The 18,664-nt window shown below is 41.6% G+C and overlaps 1 protein-coding gene across 1 annotated transcript in view; it reads right to left on the bottom strand.

Moving 5' to 3' along the window:
* RNF145 (ring finger protein 145) overlaps positions 1–18,664 on the bottom strand; it is a 38,326-nt gene that overhangs the window by 2,805 nt on the left and 16,857 nt on the right. Inside the window, exons 3-9 of the mRNA XM_082490128.1 lie at positions 17,602–17,693; positions 12,507–12,742; positions 8,875–9,050; positions 4,645–4,785; positions 3,101–3,283; positions 1,064–1,211; positions 12–368 (exon numbers count right to left, since the gene is read on the bottom strand). Of these exons, the coding sequence (XP_082346254.1) occupies positions 12–368; positions 1,064–1,211; positions 3,101–3,283; positions 4,645–4,785; positions 8,875–9,050; positions 12,507–12,742; positions 17,602–17,693 (1,333 nt within the window). The remainder of the gene's footprint in view (positions 1–11; positions 369–1,063; positions 1,212–3,100; positions 3,284–4,644; positions 4,786–8,874; positions 9,051–12,506; positions 12,743–17,601; positions 17,694–18,664) is intronic.

Here is an 18,664-nt window from a genome sequence, read left to right as displayed (position 1 = left end):
TCCATTCTTACCTGGTAGCAGATGGCACAGATGTCATTGTGTTGCTCCAACTGCTCTTTTGTGGCAACGGGCAGTGATTTGATCTTATTCACAGCGTCTCTGCGAAGAAGGAAACTTTTCCACCCCAGCTGGGCCCGCAACCACACGTTGTAATAGGAGTGAATAAAGATGATCACAGAACCCATCACAGTCCATTCACCAAAGATCGTTTCCGAGACACCGTATGCCACCACACAGAGAGCAACGAGGAATTCCAGCAGCCGGTACGTGCCATTTACATAATAAATCACATCATCCATATTTTCTACTGGTTCTTTTCTGAACTCCTCCACCATAAACAAAACATAAATGAAGAGTGTCCCAAGCACCTGTAACACAGTGCAAGACCATGAGCTCAGCATTCGATTCTGAACTGGAGCTTAAGCCATTCCACATCGTCCACAGGGCTCCGTACACACAACACGCTCCAATCAGGCAGACGGCAAGCAAGGCCCAAAGTAGTAAAATTGTTGCTGAACTTCAAGACAAATAAATGTCACTCTTTGTGCAAAGCATTTAAGCGTGTTCCCAAGTACTTCCCCTTCTATACTTTCCTGAGTCCAGAACATAGCTGAGTTGATTAAACAAAAGTTCTGAGCATCATGAGGGGGGATTTTATAAATTTAATAATTAAAAAAACCCAAGTTATAACAAATACAGTACAAAACATTTCCTCTATTTATACTACTTGTTTTGAACATCAGCCTACTTTCAAAGAGCCATAGCTAAGTAATAATATATAAATAAGTGCCTGGAAAAAAGCCTTTTTACTGTGATACTTATGACCTCAAAAGCCTTCTGGCTTTACAATTTGAAATAGACTTCCATTCACCTATGTTCTCAGCCCACCCCTAGGAGCCCTTTAGCCTCGGATACCAGATAAAGAAACAGATTTTATATTGTATCTTGTACTTCTGCCCTTCCATCATTGCTGTTCATTTCTCATCATGTATTTCTCCCCCTAAAGTAACAGGATCACAGTTAATGCAGGGCTTCACAGTTACTACAAGGCTAACATTCTTACCTGAAGAGAGGTTAGAATACTGCTGGAGATAATGATCAACAGCCAGAAATCCATGTGGAAAAACTGACAAATCATGTAGGCCATGTACGCAGGGAACACAAGTAAGAACAAACAGAGGCTGACTGCTCGGAAGTGCTTCCACAGACTCCTGCAAACAACACAATAGGTTTTTAAGTCAGATTTGAGTGTCAGAATAAGAATAGGCTGACTGCTGGATATAGGCACGTTTGATGTTTGCTCAAGGCTTTAACTTGTTGAAAGGAGTTTCTGTTTTACTTGGGCACAGTGTCATGCCCAGCATGCATGCCTACAACACATACAGTATGAAAAGTTCCCTCTCATCTGACCTTTGCTGCTTTCAATATAAAAACAAAGATTACAGGCAAAAATTCACCTACCACTGTCATAATGGGTCAAGTCAGTTGTTAGACAAATTAAGTACCCGAGATACTAAATGTTTCGGATGAAAGTCCATTAAAATAAAGACAATTATTAAATATGCATGTAACTGTACGCTTTTCTACATAAACAGTTCTCCCAGATTATATACCTATTACAGCTCTTCTATGTCTTTTTGCTATTATGCACAGGGCTAAGGTATTTCCTTTCATCATCAGATTTAACCCTGCTGCCTTTGGAAGTACATTCCCCAATTCAGGGATCACAAAAGAAGAAATGCAGCGAGACTTGAACATTCATCTCTGCCAGTCCTTACTCTGCTCCTATCACTTCTTCCTAATCTCCTCCCCAACCTAAACACACCATTTACCTTTTTACACCCACCCATTCATGAAGGCTTTCAGAATATCTAAAGGAATTTACTACACTACATGTTCCTCAGGTTGCTTAACCTCATTTAGCTCTGGAAATGAGGTACAGGAAAAGTGAAAGACAGGACAGCAGTAGAAACTGGCTAATTTAATACAGTCTGAAGAAACATCAGAATGCTACTGTGAGGTCTGCAATTCTGTGTCTGTGGGTTAAGGAGAAATGGATGGCTGAAGTGGAATTTATCCTGATCCTAGTTGATTTAGAACTGCCTCGGAGATTTGGCAGAAGAGAGTTAAAACTCACTGTCAGCACAGACTGCTTGAGTAAGCTGGGCAGATGCTCATATCCTGGCTCTACTCCCTTTCCCTCTGTTAACTATATTTGAAGTTAACATTGCTGCAGGCAGAACACACTGGCTACAAGTAGCCTCTAAGCTGAACAAACTCTCTACACATAAATAAACCTTCTCTTTTATTTCCTCACAGGTTACAGAAAGGGGAAAGACACAAGCAATTAACAAAGACACAAACAGGTTAATACAAGAACACCAAATACCAATACAGCTCTTCAAAACACAAATTACACTTAACAATCCCACATGATCAGAACATCTGGTACACTAATGCAAGCCTTCCACCTCTTATCTTCTGCCAGTAAACCCTATCATTTTGGGATCACAGCCTCACACAAAAATTAGGTTTTACAACATCTAACACAAGGTCACTCCTAGAGACTTCCCATCCTCAACAGCTGTCTGAAACCATTGCATTAGAGGGAAACCTACCCAACTGCAGAGGAGGTTAAGCAAAACCATTCTGCAAATCCACACAATGGAGTGTGGGTGGGGAGAGCACAGGCACTGGAGTCCTGGATTTGCTTAACTGAGACCACAGTGCACTGACACTCGTGCTAGGGAGAAAATCCACCGAACAGTGTAATAGTCAGAGCGGCCAGCCAGCAGCTGCAGAACAGCATGGTCTTGCAAAGGCTGGATGGACACAGTCCTGAGCAGGAGCAGGTGACCAAAGCCACGCCTGTTTGCCAGCATATGGCATGGTGAAAAGCATTACTGTGTGCCCTTGAGGTAGTAGGATAGAGAGGAGAAAAATTAGAGAATTTAGGCTAAAACAGAAATCTGCATACAGAAAAGACACAACAGGGTAACCTTACAAGCTACTAAAAATCCAAATCAGTCCATCAATTATTCATTTACCACTTCTTAAAACAGCATTGAAAAACTTCCAGTTTAGGAAACCAGTCTCTTACTTGTCCCTTGAGGCTCCCAATGCCAAGACAATGGGATCAGCAATTTCCAGCATGGACTGAAGAATGGATGCCACCACAATGAAAAGAATAATACTGAGCAGGAACGCCCGATGCACAACTTGGAGCTCAATCAAACCTGTCTGCACAGCCAGGATCAGGAGTGTGACTCCTTCAGTCATTCCCCTGCAAATCAACACAGTTAAGAAAACAATCACATCTCTCTGTGTGTCAATGTTGGTTCAAAAATATATCTAGCAACATCAGGAAACAAGTTGGCTGTATCTGTCACGACCCTTCAAACGTCAGTTTTCAACTTTTATTGTTTTCCCTGCTAAGGCTTTAATCAGAGAGGAATCTTTTCAAAAATGCTGGAGAGTTGGGTGTTAGGAACTAGCAGACTTCATAACCCTGCTCCTGATGAACAGTGTGTGGGCTACATCCAGCCCAGCAGACACTACCCAATGACACAGCTGTCCCCCCCAGCACAAAGCATTTCAAGGACCCAGGTTGTGTCTTAAGAGGAGAAACCCACCAGCCTCTGCTGCCCACACAAGCCCAAAGCAGCCCTGCTATGTCTACACCTGGGCACCAGTCAGTCTCATTCCTAGATCACCAAGACGACCCTCTCTGCCTGTTGTATTTCCCCATCACCACCCTCCTGTCTGTCCTTCAGGCCTGGGGAAACATCCTTGACTCAACACCCCACCCAGTGCCCAGTTTAGACAAATCAGCAATTGAACCATTTTTCCGTTTATTCTCTCTATACCTATACCAAATTCAGCTGTCTGCTTTTTGACTTGGAACCTCAGACTGAATTTAATACCTCCGAGGACCACAAACGAGCATCGGTATTTGACTCGAGTAAAGTACAGACTACCCAGAACTGCGTGCTTCCCCAAAAGATGCTTTTATACAGACTATTCCTGGGCAACCCCGATTTATATCATTTTTGGTTCCATATCTTGGAATACAAAATGTAAAACGTTCTTTTGCATACGGTCTGAACTTTCTGTAGAATTATGGGCTGGAATAACTGAGAAAGTGTCATACCTAGGATCCCAATTTCCTATTAGACAAGTTGGGACAAGCATTAGGAAAAGACATTTTCTGTATTTTTGTTATTTCCCATAGTAACTTACAGGCAATCCATACAACACTGTGTTTTAAGCCTCAAAGTTAGTAATGTTTCACACATGACTACAGGGTAAATAAGGAAATGGAAATGTGAAGTTTATATTATCCGAGCATGTGAAAATATTCCAGTGACTCATGTAAATGAAAGCACTGTGACAATCACACTGCAATTACAAATCCCAAATAACAGCCCTGAATTTGTTATAGAAATGAACCATCTCCCAAGAAGTCTGTGACAAGCTGTATTTTCACCCCCAATCCTTCCAATGTACACACCAACCACCATATAAAAAGCACGTCAAGGACAACAAAGAGTTCATAACCTAAAAAACTGCAATGGAACATGTGTTTCTATATAAATTCCCTTTTGTCTACTTCTTGTTAGACTCTAGAAACAATGAGGCACTTACCTGTTCATCGCAGGGTCATTCATGAATGCTCGGTAACCCTGCAAGTAAAACTTGCAGAGAGTCAGAACTCCCAAAGCAACAAAAGAGACTGTGAAGACCAAGCCCAGCAGTGAGTATGGAGTGCTACAGCATTCGGCAATACTGGGAAGAGAGAGCGGAAAAGAAGCAAACAAAAAAGGTCCATCAGTTAAAAGCAATGTGGTGAGCTCTCCCTTGTTTGTCAACTGTGCAAGATGGTTTTCAAGTAAATTGGATCGGTTTAATAAAAATATTGAAGTCCTACACCGCCATGAAATCCTCCTATAAAAGGAAGTGAGATGTATTCTGTTACTTCTTTCCAAGACACAACTTCACCTCAGCTCCCTATAGCTAATATGCTGCTGTCAGGCTGGAGCTACCGGCTGTGCTATGGCATATCTCCAGTCCCTCTCCAGCGCGGTGCCACACGGTGGCACTGTCCTACTTGCGCAGGGCTTTCATATCCAAGTCAGTTTGACATCCACAATGCACGCAGGTTACTTGCTGAAATTTTAGCCAGCTACCAGAAACACAGAGTTAAAGTAGACGGATTCACAAAGGCAATTTCCACTCAGACCCACAATAGCGCAAACAAGCATTAAACTGATAAATATTGTTGGGAGACTGGGGGCTGTTTGGTAGCATTCCTATCAGGTTCAGGTAAGTAACACCTGAATAGATGAGCCAGAAGCAGCAGAATAAGACAGTGAAGAACACTCGAGTCCCTCAGCAGGCTGCTTCCTCTCTTTTGCTACAGCAGTGAAGTCCCGAAGACTGAGACCCCAGAATACATCTGACAATGCTGAGAACAGCCATGTGACTTCAGCTCCTTCACCTGAGGGCTGCTCTTCTGCTGATTCTGCTGATTATGGGCACAAGCTTGAACATAGGAAGTTCCATCTTAACATGAGGAGGAACTTCTTCACTTTGAGGGTAGTGGAGCACTGGAACAGGCTGCCCAGAGAGGTTGTGGAGTCTACCACTCTGGAGACGTTCAAAACCCGCCTGGACACTGTCCTGTGCAACCTGTTGTAGGTGACCCTGCTCTGGCAGGGGGGTTGGACTAGATGATCTCCAGAGGTCCCTTCCAACCCTGACTATTCTGTGATTCTGTGATCCTGGCATCACAATATTCAGAGCAGCCAAAGCCTCGGAGCGTACCTGGGCTTCTGAAACAGAACGCTGCCAGAACAAGGGGAGCACAGTGCGGTGCACCATACCATACGCCCCAGCACTCGGCAAAGAACCAGCTGCCAGCCAGGAATTGCACATCTGGAAATCCTCAAACATAATCCAAGGTAATACACCAACACCCCCATTCATTTAAAAACAGAAAAAAAGAAAAAAAATCTTTGCCCGTTTAGCAGGATAGTAGTCTTGTCAGAGAAATTATGGTGGTCAAAAACATGTCGTGCTAATTAACCAACTAAAGAGTGAACTAGTCCAGCACTCTGACAAGACAAAGGAGTTTTGAGGAAACATATGCTTCAAAAATAAACAAAGCTGGTCCAAGAGACATTTACTGTGTCTCTTTTAGTGACTACTTCAACCGGAAACCTCCTTTGAAAGCAATTCACAGCAGAACATGTTGATGTGTTTACATATACTATTTGCAGTGCTTCTGGTAAGCCTTCAAATTCTGCCTGTTTACCAAGCCGAGCAGGGCTGAAACAGCTTTTAAATGTTCCTGCTGGTCAAGGTAGTGAGAAACGCAGTATTTAAAGCAGCTATTTCTGTAGGATATTTGAGGAACTCTTAAGTTTTGCATCAAAATAAATTTATCAGAAAGCCAGAATCCCGGCTTTTCTGCCTGATGCTCAATCCTTTTTTGCCAGAGTAATTTTAGTACCCTTCTTAAAGTTATTTCCAGATGATGTACTATGCAAGGGTCCCAGAGGAGCTTAAGAGCTCAAAGAGAAGCATGGGGATCTTTCACTGTTATGTTTCCATGTCAAGCACAAGTTTATAAATTGTACCAAAGAGCTGAACTCTTCAACGCTTCTCAAAAATCACAGTAGTTACATGCCCACGGAAAAGATTTTGAGAGGAACTACAACGACAATGAGAGGTACAGAACAGTTTTTAAACAGCAAGCATGAAAGCAAAAGCTCTCCAGTCCGGGAATAACAGGCCTATCCTACTCTCAATTTTAAAAGAAAGACAGAACTGTTTGGTCTTCCCAATACATGAACTGAGGGGCAGTGAATGAAACTATATGGATTCAAACAATCAAAATGGATTTTTCATCATACAGACCAAGTTGAGCTGTGAAACTCCTTGCCTCAGGATCTTTCAAATGACACAAGTGTAGATGGGTTCAAGGGCAGAAAGGACAAACTGATGGAAGAGAAATCTTTTGAGGGTTACTGAATACACGGTAACCATATCCAGCTAATGCAGGCTGACAGTTGAAGTTGGATTTGGGATTGGAAGAGCACTAGGAAGCATCCTGTTTGTCATTTAATGGGTGGGTGTCTTTCCAGGTAGCCATTTACAGCCACCGCTGGAAACTGGATTCCTAGACTAGACCAATATTTGGTCTGACCCAGTAGAGCCACTCTGACATTCTTACGAAAATCGGACACAGCTATTCTGCACACTTCATCTGCTCTCACCTGAATTTCAGCTACACTATTTTAAGCACTTAAAGGGCACAGATGCAGAATTCACTCACTTTCATGGAAGAGCACATCTTTTCTTCCATTTTGTTAAATAGCCAGCACATTATTAACTGGCCTGACAAGGTATTTCAGCTCCCTCCTAAGGGATAAGAGGCTGTTCATGGTACTACCTAAGTTTATGTTTTTAAGGTGAATAAAAGTTTATAATTTCTCTACTCTGACAGGGCTGAAAACACTGAGAGCACGTGCACAGTTTTTCTGTATTTCTCCAATTGCAGGGAAAACTTCACAGAGATCAATCGGTATTCGTTCACTCACAGATCAAGCCAATGCAAGTCTGCAAAGCCAGTTCCCTGTTTTGCCATGAACAGAAGTCTAACAATTTGGTATAGGAATAAACTCAATTTATTTACAAGGAAAAGGATCACTTCCCCCACCTCTGCTAACTGCTAAATGCAGTACTCTATTGTAACAAACCTAAAATTGCAGCAGAGATGAACAGGAGGAAAAACTTCAGACACCAATGGTTTAGTTAACAACCAGGCAACATAGTCAGTACTTTTACATAATGCAGTGTAAGCAATTTTAATACTACATGCAATAAAATCCTTGGTATTTCTCCTTAATGATAATGCATTTTGGCAGCTGACACTACAGCACCATAGACTGATATACACACACACAGAGGCAAGAAAAAGCTAAGCAATTGGAAAGTCTGATTGGAAAACTGTAGCGATGAGCAACATAGGTTGCTACCCAAACAGCAGAACTAATGATGTATGGTCTCTAAAGAATGTGTCCTAATGTTACCTGTGTGTTTAGAGAGCTATTACCTCTTTTCTCCCCATCCCAGTATTACACTAATTTGCCTAACCCGCTTTCTGCAACACACCCTGTTCCTCTCTGCCCTACACTCCCACTCCCTTCTTGTGTGTTGTTCTAGTGAAACAACAGCCAGCAAAGGCACATAGGTTCCAGCCAGAAGAATCCCTCAAATGCTGCCTTTCTCAATAACAGCACTAACACAGGCCTCTCTCCTTTATCTTTCAACCAGTTTTTACAAAGCTTTTAGGGATTTGGTATCTTTAAGATCTTCATACCTCTGCCAAACTAACCACTGGGCTCAAAAGTTACTTTGGGAGTTGGGTACTTTGGCTGCTTGGATGAACTCAAGAATGTGTCCCAGACCAGACTGATGAAACAAGACATACAGGGGTCAGAAAAAAACACAATCATGAATAAGGTATCAGCTCGACTGAAGTTCATCTGAAATATCTCAGATTTAAAACCAATCTGTATACTGAAAACAACTTCTGGACCAAAGCTCTTCCCCCATCACAGGAATATTTTGCTTTCTTTGGGAGCTCTCTCACAGTTCTACTAATGCTGTCTGTTCTGAATGGGATCCACGCCTCCGGAGGACAAGCTTAACAGGGTTTACATACACCATCACTGCAATATGAACAAATATTTGTTGGGTATCCAAATGCAATAAAGCCAATCTACATATATAGTCTATAATAGAGCACAAACATTCATTTCAGAAGATAGTCAAAACGGAAAACCAACTATTTGCAGGCTACTTAATTACCTTGTCAAGAAGAGGAAGAGAAGCCTCTCTCTTGAGGCAGGCTGGTCCCGTGTACTGAAATAGGAATAGATCTGAAGAGCAAATAACACAAGCCAAAACACCATGAAAAGAACTGGGACGACCAGCTGGTTCCACAAAGACATCCCCAAAGCCAGGAGACCATACACCTCCACCACCTGGGCAAGACAGAAAAAGAGAGTTTGTTATTGGTTTGCAGCACATGTGATTTGATAACAAAAGGACAGTCAATAACACAGTCGCAAGGAAACTAAGGATAATTCACATGGCATTCGCCATCCCAAAGGAAAAGAGGAGGTACATCAAACTACAGTTTGACAGAAAGAGAGCCCAGGTTCAGGAGCGACATATTACCACTGTCTGTCTTGAAGTAGGGAGAAGTACCTGACTGCACAAACTATCAGACCAGCTGAATGCCCCTTCCTAGGAATAACTAACTCGGAGCCGCTGCCGGCAGCCCGCTCACAGACAGAGAGGCAAGAACACGTGCCTCCAGTTCACGCACAACCCTCCCAGACCTTTTTGCCTAGCTTAAGTCACAGCAACGCTGTTTCCTCTGCAGCTACTGCCAAGTCACTGCATGTAAGAGATACTGAAATATGAACCACATCACTTCAGCACAGTAAATCTGCTTTGCTGACCCGTTTTTAAGGAAAATCTTAATACCGCAGACATTTTATGTTTAAGTACCTCAAAAAAGAACATGTACCAGACATCTGACTGCTCCTAATCCACCAAGCGTTTCGAAATTCATGCTTAAGAGTTATTTCAGAAGACTCCAAAGCTCAACTTACTTCTTTTGTATTGCAAAGACTAAGTTACAATGCAGTCATTTCCAAGAAGCTGAAACTTCATATAGCTGGACTCAATACAAAAAATACTTAATACAACTACTTCCTCATCCTCTGCTTCCCACGATGGCATACAATCCATAATGGCCAGCAAATTTTAGCACACGCTGAAAAACCTGCCTACTTAGTCCTTCATGACAAGCATGAGGTACGTTACGCTCACGGGACCTGCTGCAGTATGTACTGTGGCTAATGGACAAGCAATAGGCCGCTGGCAAGGACACGGTGCCAAGCTCCTGCTTTTAGCTTTGCCCACAGCCTTGTGAAGGAAGCGCATCTGCCCTCAGGAGACTCCTGTGGCCTCTCCCTTGGCCCAGGACCAACGCAAGCAATCCTCTGCAGCTCCTGGCAGAGCACTCCACCACATCGGAAGAGGGTCACGCTACGCTCATAATGTAGATTCATAACCATGAGGTATTGCTGGCATCTTCTGCTGCAAGTAGGCAGCCAAGGTTCTGGACCTGCTTTTAAATTATATCATTAGCCACAGTCTGAGATACGCACATACAAAAAGCTGCCTTGGCCACCTGTTAGGGCTGTCTCCCCTGCAGTGCTGCATTCAGGGAACACTCCTGGTGTTTAACATCCCAATATTCACTAAGTTTTGCCACTGATATCAAAACAGCAATCAAATCCAGCCTAAAATAGTGGTAAACTCACAAACACCAGGATGAAGGCATCATTGAAAACTAGCAACTACACAAAGTTACAGTGATAGAAATACATGTAGGAAAATATTCAAGACAAAACAGCGATAACCTCCTTGGGAATAAGCACACTAAGCTAGATTTGTAGTGGAGTTGCAGCCAGTTATATAAACACTCTATGAGCCTTTTTTTTCCTGTTCTGTTTCAGGAACATAGGCAAAGAGCAGCAAGCTCTTTAATAACAAAAATCCTGTTTTCCCTTATTGTCAACACAATGCAAAAACCACTCACACAACTTCTTATTCCAACCCACTCTCTACTACATGCATTTAGCAAAGCAGCATACAACACTAGTATAGACCCAGTGCCACATTACAAAGTTTCTGATGTTTTCTCTGTATACCCAAGGAAAAAAAAAAAACTTTATGCCTTCTGCATAAAAAGTCAGGAGAAAGAGTATGATCAGTGTCCAAAGGCCACGTACAAGGAATACTTCTTCCTCCTGACTACAACACTGTAATACAGCCTGGCATGCAAACATTTGAAATACTGCTGGAGGGGAAGAGACAGGCAACCCTAGAGATGAGGTGACTTGTGTAACAGCTGTATTTAGAATACAATTCTGACAAAAAAAAAAAAAAAAAAAAAAAAAAAACACCAGCAATAAAAAACTATTTTCCCACTCACTTGGGAATGTATTTGCAATTAAAACATTCATAAGATGTTGAAGAGTTTTAAACATAAGTGCCTAATAAAAAATAGATACACAACTCTCAAATCCGCCTCCAATTTGAATTTGACTTCAAGAATACTCTGCATGTGTTCATGAACATGGAAAACAGAAGTGTTGGTTTCAAACCGTTGCAAGTCTTAGAGCTCTATGAAGAGGTGCATCTGTTTTACTTCAAACGTTACCACTCTAAGTAAACTGTAAATATGATTTCCGTGTTCTCACTAGAAAACAAGGACATTGAAGCTTCGCCAGGTAGCTCCCAAATTAGTTTTAATCAGCAAATCTACAAGCTAGTTACAGACAAGATCAGACCATGCTAGGTGCTATACAAGCACAGAAGGATAATCCTGCTCCAAAGACCAATTACATACAAAACAAATAACCAGACAGTAACGATCAACACGGCAGGCTGAGACCTTGGCACACCACACACCTACTGCTGCCAAATTTTTGTTTGTATATGACAGATACGACAGCAAAGAGGAGCTTTAAAGAAGGCTTTAAAAGAGCTTAACAAAGTTCGTTTCAGATTGCTTCTGGACTGAAGAGCAGAAGGCTCGGTTTGAAAAAAATCCAGCAAGTGGTGAAAGGTGAAATAGCGGGTCAGTCATAAGTCAAGCGAGCATCAATCTTTTATATTGAAATATACAGAAGGATGTATATACAGATATATTTAATTTTTATATAAATGACAGGATGTGTGATGTTTCTGTAGCACTAACAAAGTGTCTTTTCAGCTAAATACATATCAGATGCCAAAGCATTAACAAAATGGAAACCTGTCAGAACAGTCTTCCCTGTTTCTGCCAACTCTTTTGTTAGAGGTCTCAGCAACGCTGCTGCTCTAAAGAAAATACTACAGACCTTTCAAATCACTGTCTGCAAACTACAAATCACTGACTAAGTCAGCGATTATTACAGTCAAAATCAGCTTTAGTGTTACTCTCAATATAACACTACTATAATTATAAGTACTTTTCATACAGAAAGCATCTCTTGAAATAAACAGCTACTAAAATTAATACATGGGGATTACCTTGCTCACTTAATGATGCTGTAAATAAACTGCGTTCTGCCACAATCTTGTCTTTTAGCCTGGATTTGGGAGGGACTAAACAAAGTCCAAGCAAAGTGGACATGCTCAGTGTGCCAGCAGCGTAATTCAGACTAATGTCTTAACTGCTCACCCATACAAATTATAAATGACCATAAATTAAAGAAAGAAGATGCTACGGATAGGAACACATTTGGTTTGCTAAGAAAGCACGAGTTAACACACAAACACAGTAGCACAGAAGACAGCCAAAGGACCTTTTTGTTATGTCTTTCCTGCAAAAAAAGTTCAGGCCACAGAAAAGAAAATTGTTACGTTCTCTGTCTTACCTGGACAAGCTCTCTGTATGCAGATTTCGCCAAGTTATAGGGCACCAGAAGATTTGATGCCAGGAAGTAGAGAACTTCCAAACCAGTGAAAATCATGGCAAATTTGTTGATGACGACAATGGTTTCCAAAGGGACCAGGCAAAGCCGTGCCAGCAGAGGGAGCATGTGAGCAGAGAAAAGCCAGATCTGCTTTGTTTTCATGACGCAGGAGCAGAGCGTACATACCACCAGCTGACCTGAAAAGGCGACACAGTATTTTGTAATCAAGCTGATTATCCCCTTGAGGAAAAAAAAAAAAGTATTTTAATACATTATCTTTCCATAACACAGTTATCAACATCCAGTATATTATGACAGTTCTAACTAGGACGTATCTGTTATGAAACCAGGCTCCTCCGCATCTTTTGCTGGGTCACAAAAGTTACCATTTTCAAACTACGTAAAGCACATGCTTTCACTTTACAGACTAGTGAGATGTAAACCCCAAACACATGCAGAATCATACTCGGATTAATATGAAGTCCCAGGAGTAAATCAAGCAGAGGATAACCCAACAAGGCATCCCCTCTTTTTCCTTAACATCCACAGCTCAACTGAAATCCCATCAGTATCTGTACACACAGCAGTAGCTTTTCTGAAGACCAGTTATACCACTACATCATCCCAATCTACGCAAAAAAAGTAATGAGAACTCCCAAATGAGTTTTAGAGCAACAATATTTATACTGTCAAGAGGAATTACTGGCCAGGAACAGCAACAGAGGAAAAGCCAGGTCAGCAGCTGAGACTTCAATAATTTCATAATGCCCTGAGGCAGTTGCTCAAAATTATCACTGAAGGTTGCAAGTGACAGATAATTAACAACTAAATTCTCTTTAACAGTAGGCAGGGACACAAACACAAGCACATCTTTCCCACACACCCAGAGATCTGGACGGTGGTATTTCTAGAGCAAACCACTCCAGTATAGCTGCTCCCATTAGAGTCACTGGAAGTTGTAGCCTTTATCTTAGAGGAAATGGAATGGGGTGAAACGCACATTGCCTGGATAACAATTCTCACTCATCATTTTGCAGTAAGAAAAACTTTTATTGTATATTATTTAAAAGCAGAACCTTGTTCACCATCTCTGTCAGCTTACATTCAAAAGCCGCAATATGGGGTATTTGGGAGACACCTCCACTACTGTTTGCGTTTCAAAACTCTTCCTAAAACCAGGAGTTAGCCTTAGCAAAACACACAGTAACAAAATCAAGGCCTTTAATATCTCTAGGTCAGTGCTAACTCCATGTGTGCACATAAGCCGACTGACCTCGTAAGCCCTTCTGGATGGGCTGGGGAGGGAAGCTGCGAGAGGAGAAATAGCAGTACCAGGGTTTTGCTTTCATTTTGCCTAGCTTCCCTACCTAGGAAAGGACTTCTGCTTTCAAAATAACTGCAACAGAGCTGAAAGCAATCTCTAACCTCTACTACTTAAGCACACAAAGTTCTTCCTCCTTCGCACTGTACCCTTCCAAGTTCTGTGTCCTACTGTCAATTTGCTAGAAGTATTTTTGAATTAGCAGATGTCTTTTCAGAACAAGCATCCTTGCGCTCAGCAAGACACTATCAACGTACTGGGTGTTATAAGCCTCAGAGAAAGCTACTCTACTCATCTTTTTAGAAGTTCAACAGACTCCTGCTCTGATGCATTCTCCCTCTGCTTTGTTGTTCTCTGCCCACACACACGTTGCTACAACCCTATTTAAGGTACCACCAGCACACTGCTGCGCTGTGATATTCAGGAGCCTGGCACAGTCCGCTTGCGAGGAGTTCTGCGACTCACGGTAACTAAGGCAACCCAGCTTCACACACAAAGGGATACAAATACCAGCATCCAACATGTTCTTCGGGACTTAGTAAGAATGTCGTCATCTGAAATAAAATATTGCGATAAGGCCACATTAAACAATCCGATGCCCTTCGGGATGACTCTGGAGCTCTCCAATGACAAAACAGGACCTCTCTGAGCCCAGCCTCATCTCATGCAACAGCAAAACCTGCTTTCCTCCAATAGTGGTACGCCGAGCATGCTGGTAACCCCTGCTAAACTCTCTGACCCTCCCACTGTTTGATCTAAACACTGATCAAAAGTTACTTCTCATGGGAAGGAGAGCTGTACACCACCAACGGGAATACATGGAGTGCCCCAATCTCCTTCCTCAAGTCTGCACCGTGACAATTCTCAACTGCCTCAGGAAGGGCCTGAAAATGTCTCTAACGGAGCTTTTGGTGAGTGGTACTTCCCATTTTAAACTGGGGTAGCAGCACCTTAGTTCAGGACAGACATTGTCTCTCCGAAGCGAGTCAGTTTATCTCCAAGTGGGGCTGTACACTATTGGTCATGACAAAAAACATTGCAGGATCAGTCAGAAGAAATTAGCTTGTACCTCATATCAAATCATAAAAGGATTTCAACGCTCTAGCTATCTGCTGAGACTAGCAAACCCAGCTGAATGTGTGCAGTCTGTGAACTTGAGTGCTGCGGACTGAAAACCACCAGACACAGCTAATGAACCCGACAGCTGGAATCCTCCTGCAGGACACCAGGCTCCTCCGCCAGGGAATGAGGCAATAAGGAAGAAATCTATTGCCTTAAGTTCCTGCCCACTCTCTTCCCTTCCCAAAACCTCCACAAGTACATTAAACATTGCTGACAGGTAGCCAAAGCCTCCCAGCTCGTCAGCTAATGGAACAATGTGCAACAAGAAAGACTATGCAGTATAGCCGCTGTTCCAGTCACTTTAAGTAGGGAACTGTCTCTATTTTATTTACAGTTTTAAAAAGCTGATGTTAAATTCCCTGGCTACGTTATTAACTGTTATGCAAAAAACAGGGTGTCAAAGTTAATATACAATCCCATTATTGTGCACTAAGAAAAAGCAAGTCTTCATGGTAGCATCGCTTCCGAAACGACGCAGCTTTGTACTGTCCCCAGCTGACGCGCTCATCCAAGGGGCACTCTCCAAAGGCATCTTTCTTCCATCCAGCATATTAGTAACCCTAGTCAACAGTCATCAGACTGAATTAGGTCCAAGGGAAGAAATGACTACGACAGTCCATTGAAAAAGCACTAATGAATAAAAGCGTTGAAAAAGGTTAAATTGGTGGACCAGCTGGCGCACTGTACATCATCCCCTTAGTTCTGACCAGAATTTTTAGGAACCAGAGCTGCATTAGTAGCATGATTACTCCCCCATGCACCTGCCTCAGTGCTGCAGCACAACACTGGTAGAACGTGTAAGAAAAAGATGGAGCAAAGCACCCGTAAATTCATTTTGGTGTGAAGATGACACAGTTCGGTGCAGTACACTCCTGTGACACAGCAGATTGCACTGGATAAATACCTTTGTATGTAACAAATTTGAGGAAGTATTTAATATTTATACAAAACACTGTCAAACCTCATAGCGCACTTTCACAGGTCTCCACCAAAGACAACCGCTTGCCATCAAGACTAAAATTACACTTTCAAGTTGGATTTAAAAAAAACAGGGGAAACTAATAATGGGGATTTTAAGTATGGTAATGTACACACATTTGCTAGTATAGTCAAGCATCTACTTATGAAAACCAATTACAATATGGGGACACTCTAGTCTGACATCCAGTAAAACCCAAAACTGTATTGGATAAAAATAGTGTTATCTTTTTCTCACTTATTTTTAATCCTTATTAAAACCTGGATGAAGCATAATGGGTTTGATTCTCGGTTTAGTTTCTGTCTATGTGTTACTGAATGACACAATGCCTCCCAATCTCTTGCCTCCCAATCTCTTCCCGCCCAGGCCTGCCTGCTGCTTTGTGAAGCTCTCAGAGATTCTGCTTTATGACGGGACCCTGCACTGCACCTAAGAGATATTCAAAGGGCTAATTACAAACATTTTCTCACAGAAACACACTAAAGACTTTAGTTGTACTTGGTGTCATTTAACAAGACATCAAAATATATTGTATCTAGAAATTCAGAAGAGAGAAGAAATGATGCCTAAAGATTTCCTTTCCTTGAAAAATACCAATGTTATTTCTATAAAAAAAATTAAAAGCAAAGACAAATGCCACATTTAAAAGTAAGCATGCAGGCAAATAGGAGATGTACACATTCTGGTAGACCTAACATACTGTAAAGAAGTAAACCCATTTAAATCTGCCAGTAGCAGCTGCAAGTAAACAGAAAGCAGCTGAGTTTTGCCAACAGTACGTGGCTGACTAAATCTGTCGATAATCTGATCAAAACCACAGATCTTAGTGAAAGGAATTAAGGAAGAATTTTCTTTCAAGCTTGTCTCAGGCTTAATTTTAAAATATGCATGGTGTGTGTATATTCTGATATCCTCTCAGTAGGGCATATGATACAGCGTAGCATCCTTAACACTGAATTTATTCTCTTCCAGTCAAAGTTGAAAGGGTAAGGGAACAATCTAGAAAGTCCAATTCTTCAGGATTTATTTGGGATTTTTTGGGTAGAGAAGTCGTCTCTGCCATTAATCAAACACAATTTAAATGTAGTTTTGACTTGTTGCTCCTTAACTCTTTAATTAGAAATATCCCTGGGACTCCTTAAAAAAAAAAAAAAAAAAGTAATCCGTATTTCCATGTACATATCCTCTAGTCTATTTCAGCAGGTTTTTGTAAGGGAATGATAGTGTTCATCTATAAGGCAAATAAAGAATGAATACTTGTACACTTTCATTGACAAAAGCACTACAAATACATATTACTGTTGAAATTTCTACGGTACTTTCCACCTAATGATTATTATAGACAATCCAGTCCTTCTGAATCAGATCGCAAGTCTGAGAAGAGCATGGGGCAGAACACAACAAACAGAAGTAGAAAATACTTCAAAGCTGCAAGTATGAGAGTATTGGTAAATCAGTGGCACAGAAAGTCAGGCAGGATACACCTAGCCTCCCATGCCTCTTGCATATTAATAAGAATCACAGCTACTAAAAGCGATAGGAGAAATTTGAAATCAAGAGGTAAAACGTGCATAGGTTTCATCGAAGAGAATTAGGCAGAGCTCTCCTGCATCACAAATATTTAAAGCACTTACCTACTAAAGCAGTCATGAAACGATTCATAGAGAGAGGTTCCAAGTACATTGGCCCTTCATATCCTGATTCCAATTCGCTCCTCACATAATCCCTAAAAAAAAATAAACCCACAAACTATTAAGATCCATCTGATCAGACAAAAAGCAATTTATTCATTCCACACATATGTAACTTCAGTGTATGTCACAGTCAATTAACTAAATTACAAAAAGCAATATTAACACTACTGTTACAGCAGCTTTACTGATACAAGGATCTAACTGAGGCATGACTTAAGCAAGAGAAGTATTATCTGTAATTAGACTCACTGGCATAGCTGTAAAAATCCTTTGGGACATCCAAGCTGTTCTTCAGAGCGTGGCCTGAAACTGCTTATTGACAAAGCCTCTTAAGCACCATTCCATTTTCAAGTATCCTTATTAAGTGTTCTTCTTCCTAATAAAAATTTCTTTTCCCACCAGCTCCATATGAAAAAAAATTTGATAGCGTGACAGAGACGTCTTCCAATTTAATAGTTACAGTATTTTGCACCTAACAATCTCTTTGCATTGAATTAAAAAATAGGTATGAAGGAAAAGTGACAGTCATGGACTAGAGTCAGGAACAGAGTTGCTTCGTAATCCTTTTATTCAACATAATTTAAAAGTTTAGCTCTATCCTGGTGGAGGACCAACCGGATACCCTCAAAGTGACAGATCACTGTAAGACAGTCTGAAAATCTGACAGGATATTTGTAATTTCTCTCAGAAAAGGCTTGCTAGGAGGGTGGGCTCAGGCAACCAAAGAAAAAGGTAAGAACCTGAGAAGACTGGGCATTTTTCTGCTGTTGGTGATCATCCATCAGCTCTGCCTTCAAGCAGGCTAACATATGTAACAGCAATATAATTCAGATGCAAACTTCACACCAAGAGCAAGGATTTTGCACTTTCAGAAGGTGATCCTGGAACAGCACAGCAGTAATTCTCCAGTGGCTCCTTAATCCCCTGCCACACGACAGCAGGCAATACTCATGACCCTCTGCATCCACATCTCCAGACTCTTTCTGCCTTGCCCTGCGACCCT

Source organism: Vanellus vanellus (genome assembly GCF_965231255.1).
Source record: "Vanellus vanellus genome assembly, chromosome: 13".
NCBI classification, from domain to species: Eukaryota; Metazoa; Chordata; class Aves; order Charadriiformes; family Charadriidae; genus Vanellus; species Vanellus vanellus.
This window is presented reverse-complemented; position numbering and strand designations above follow the sequence as displayed.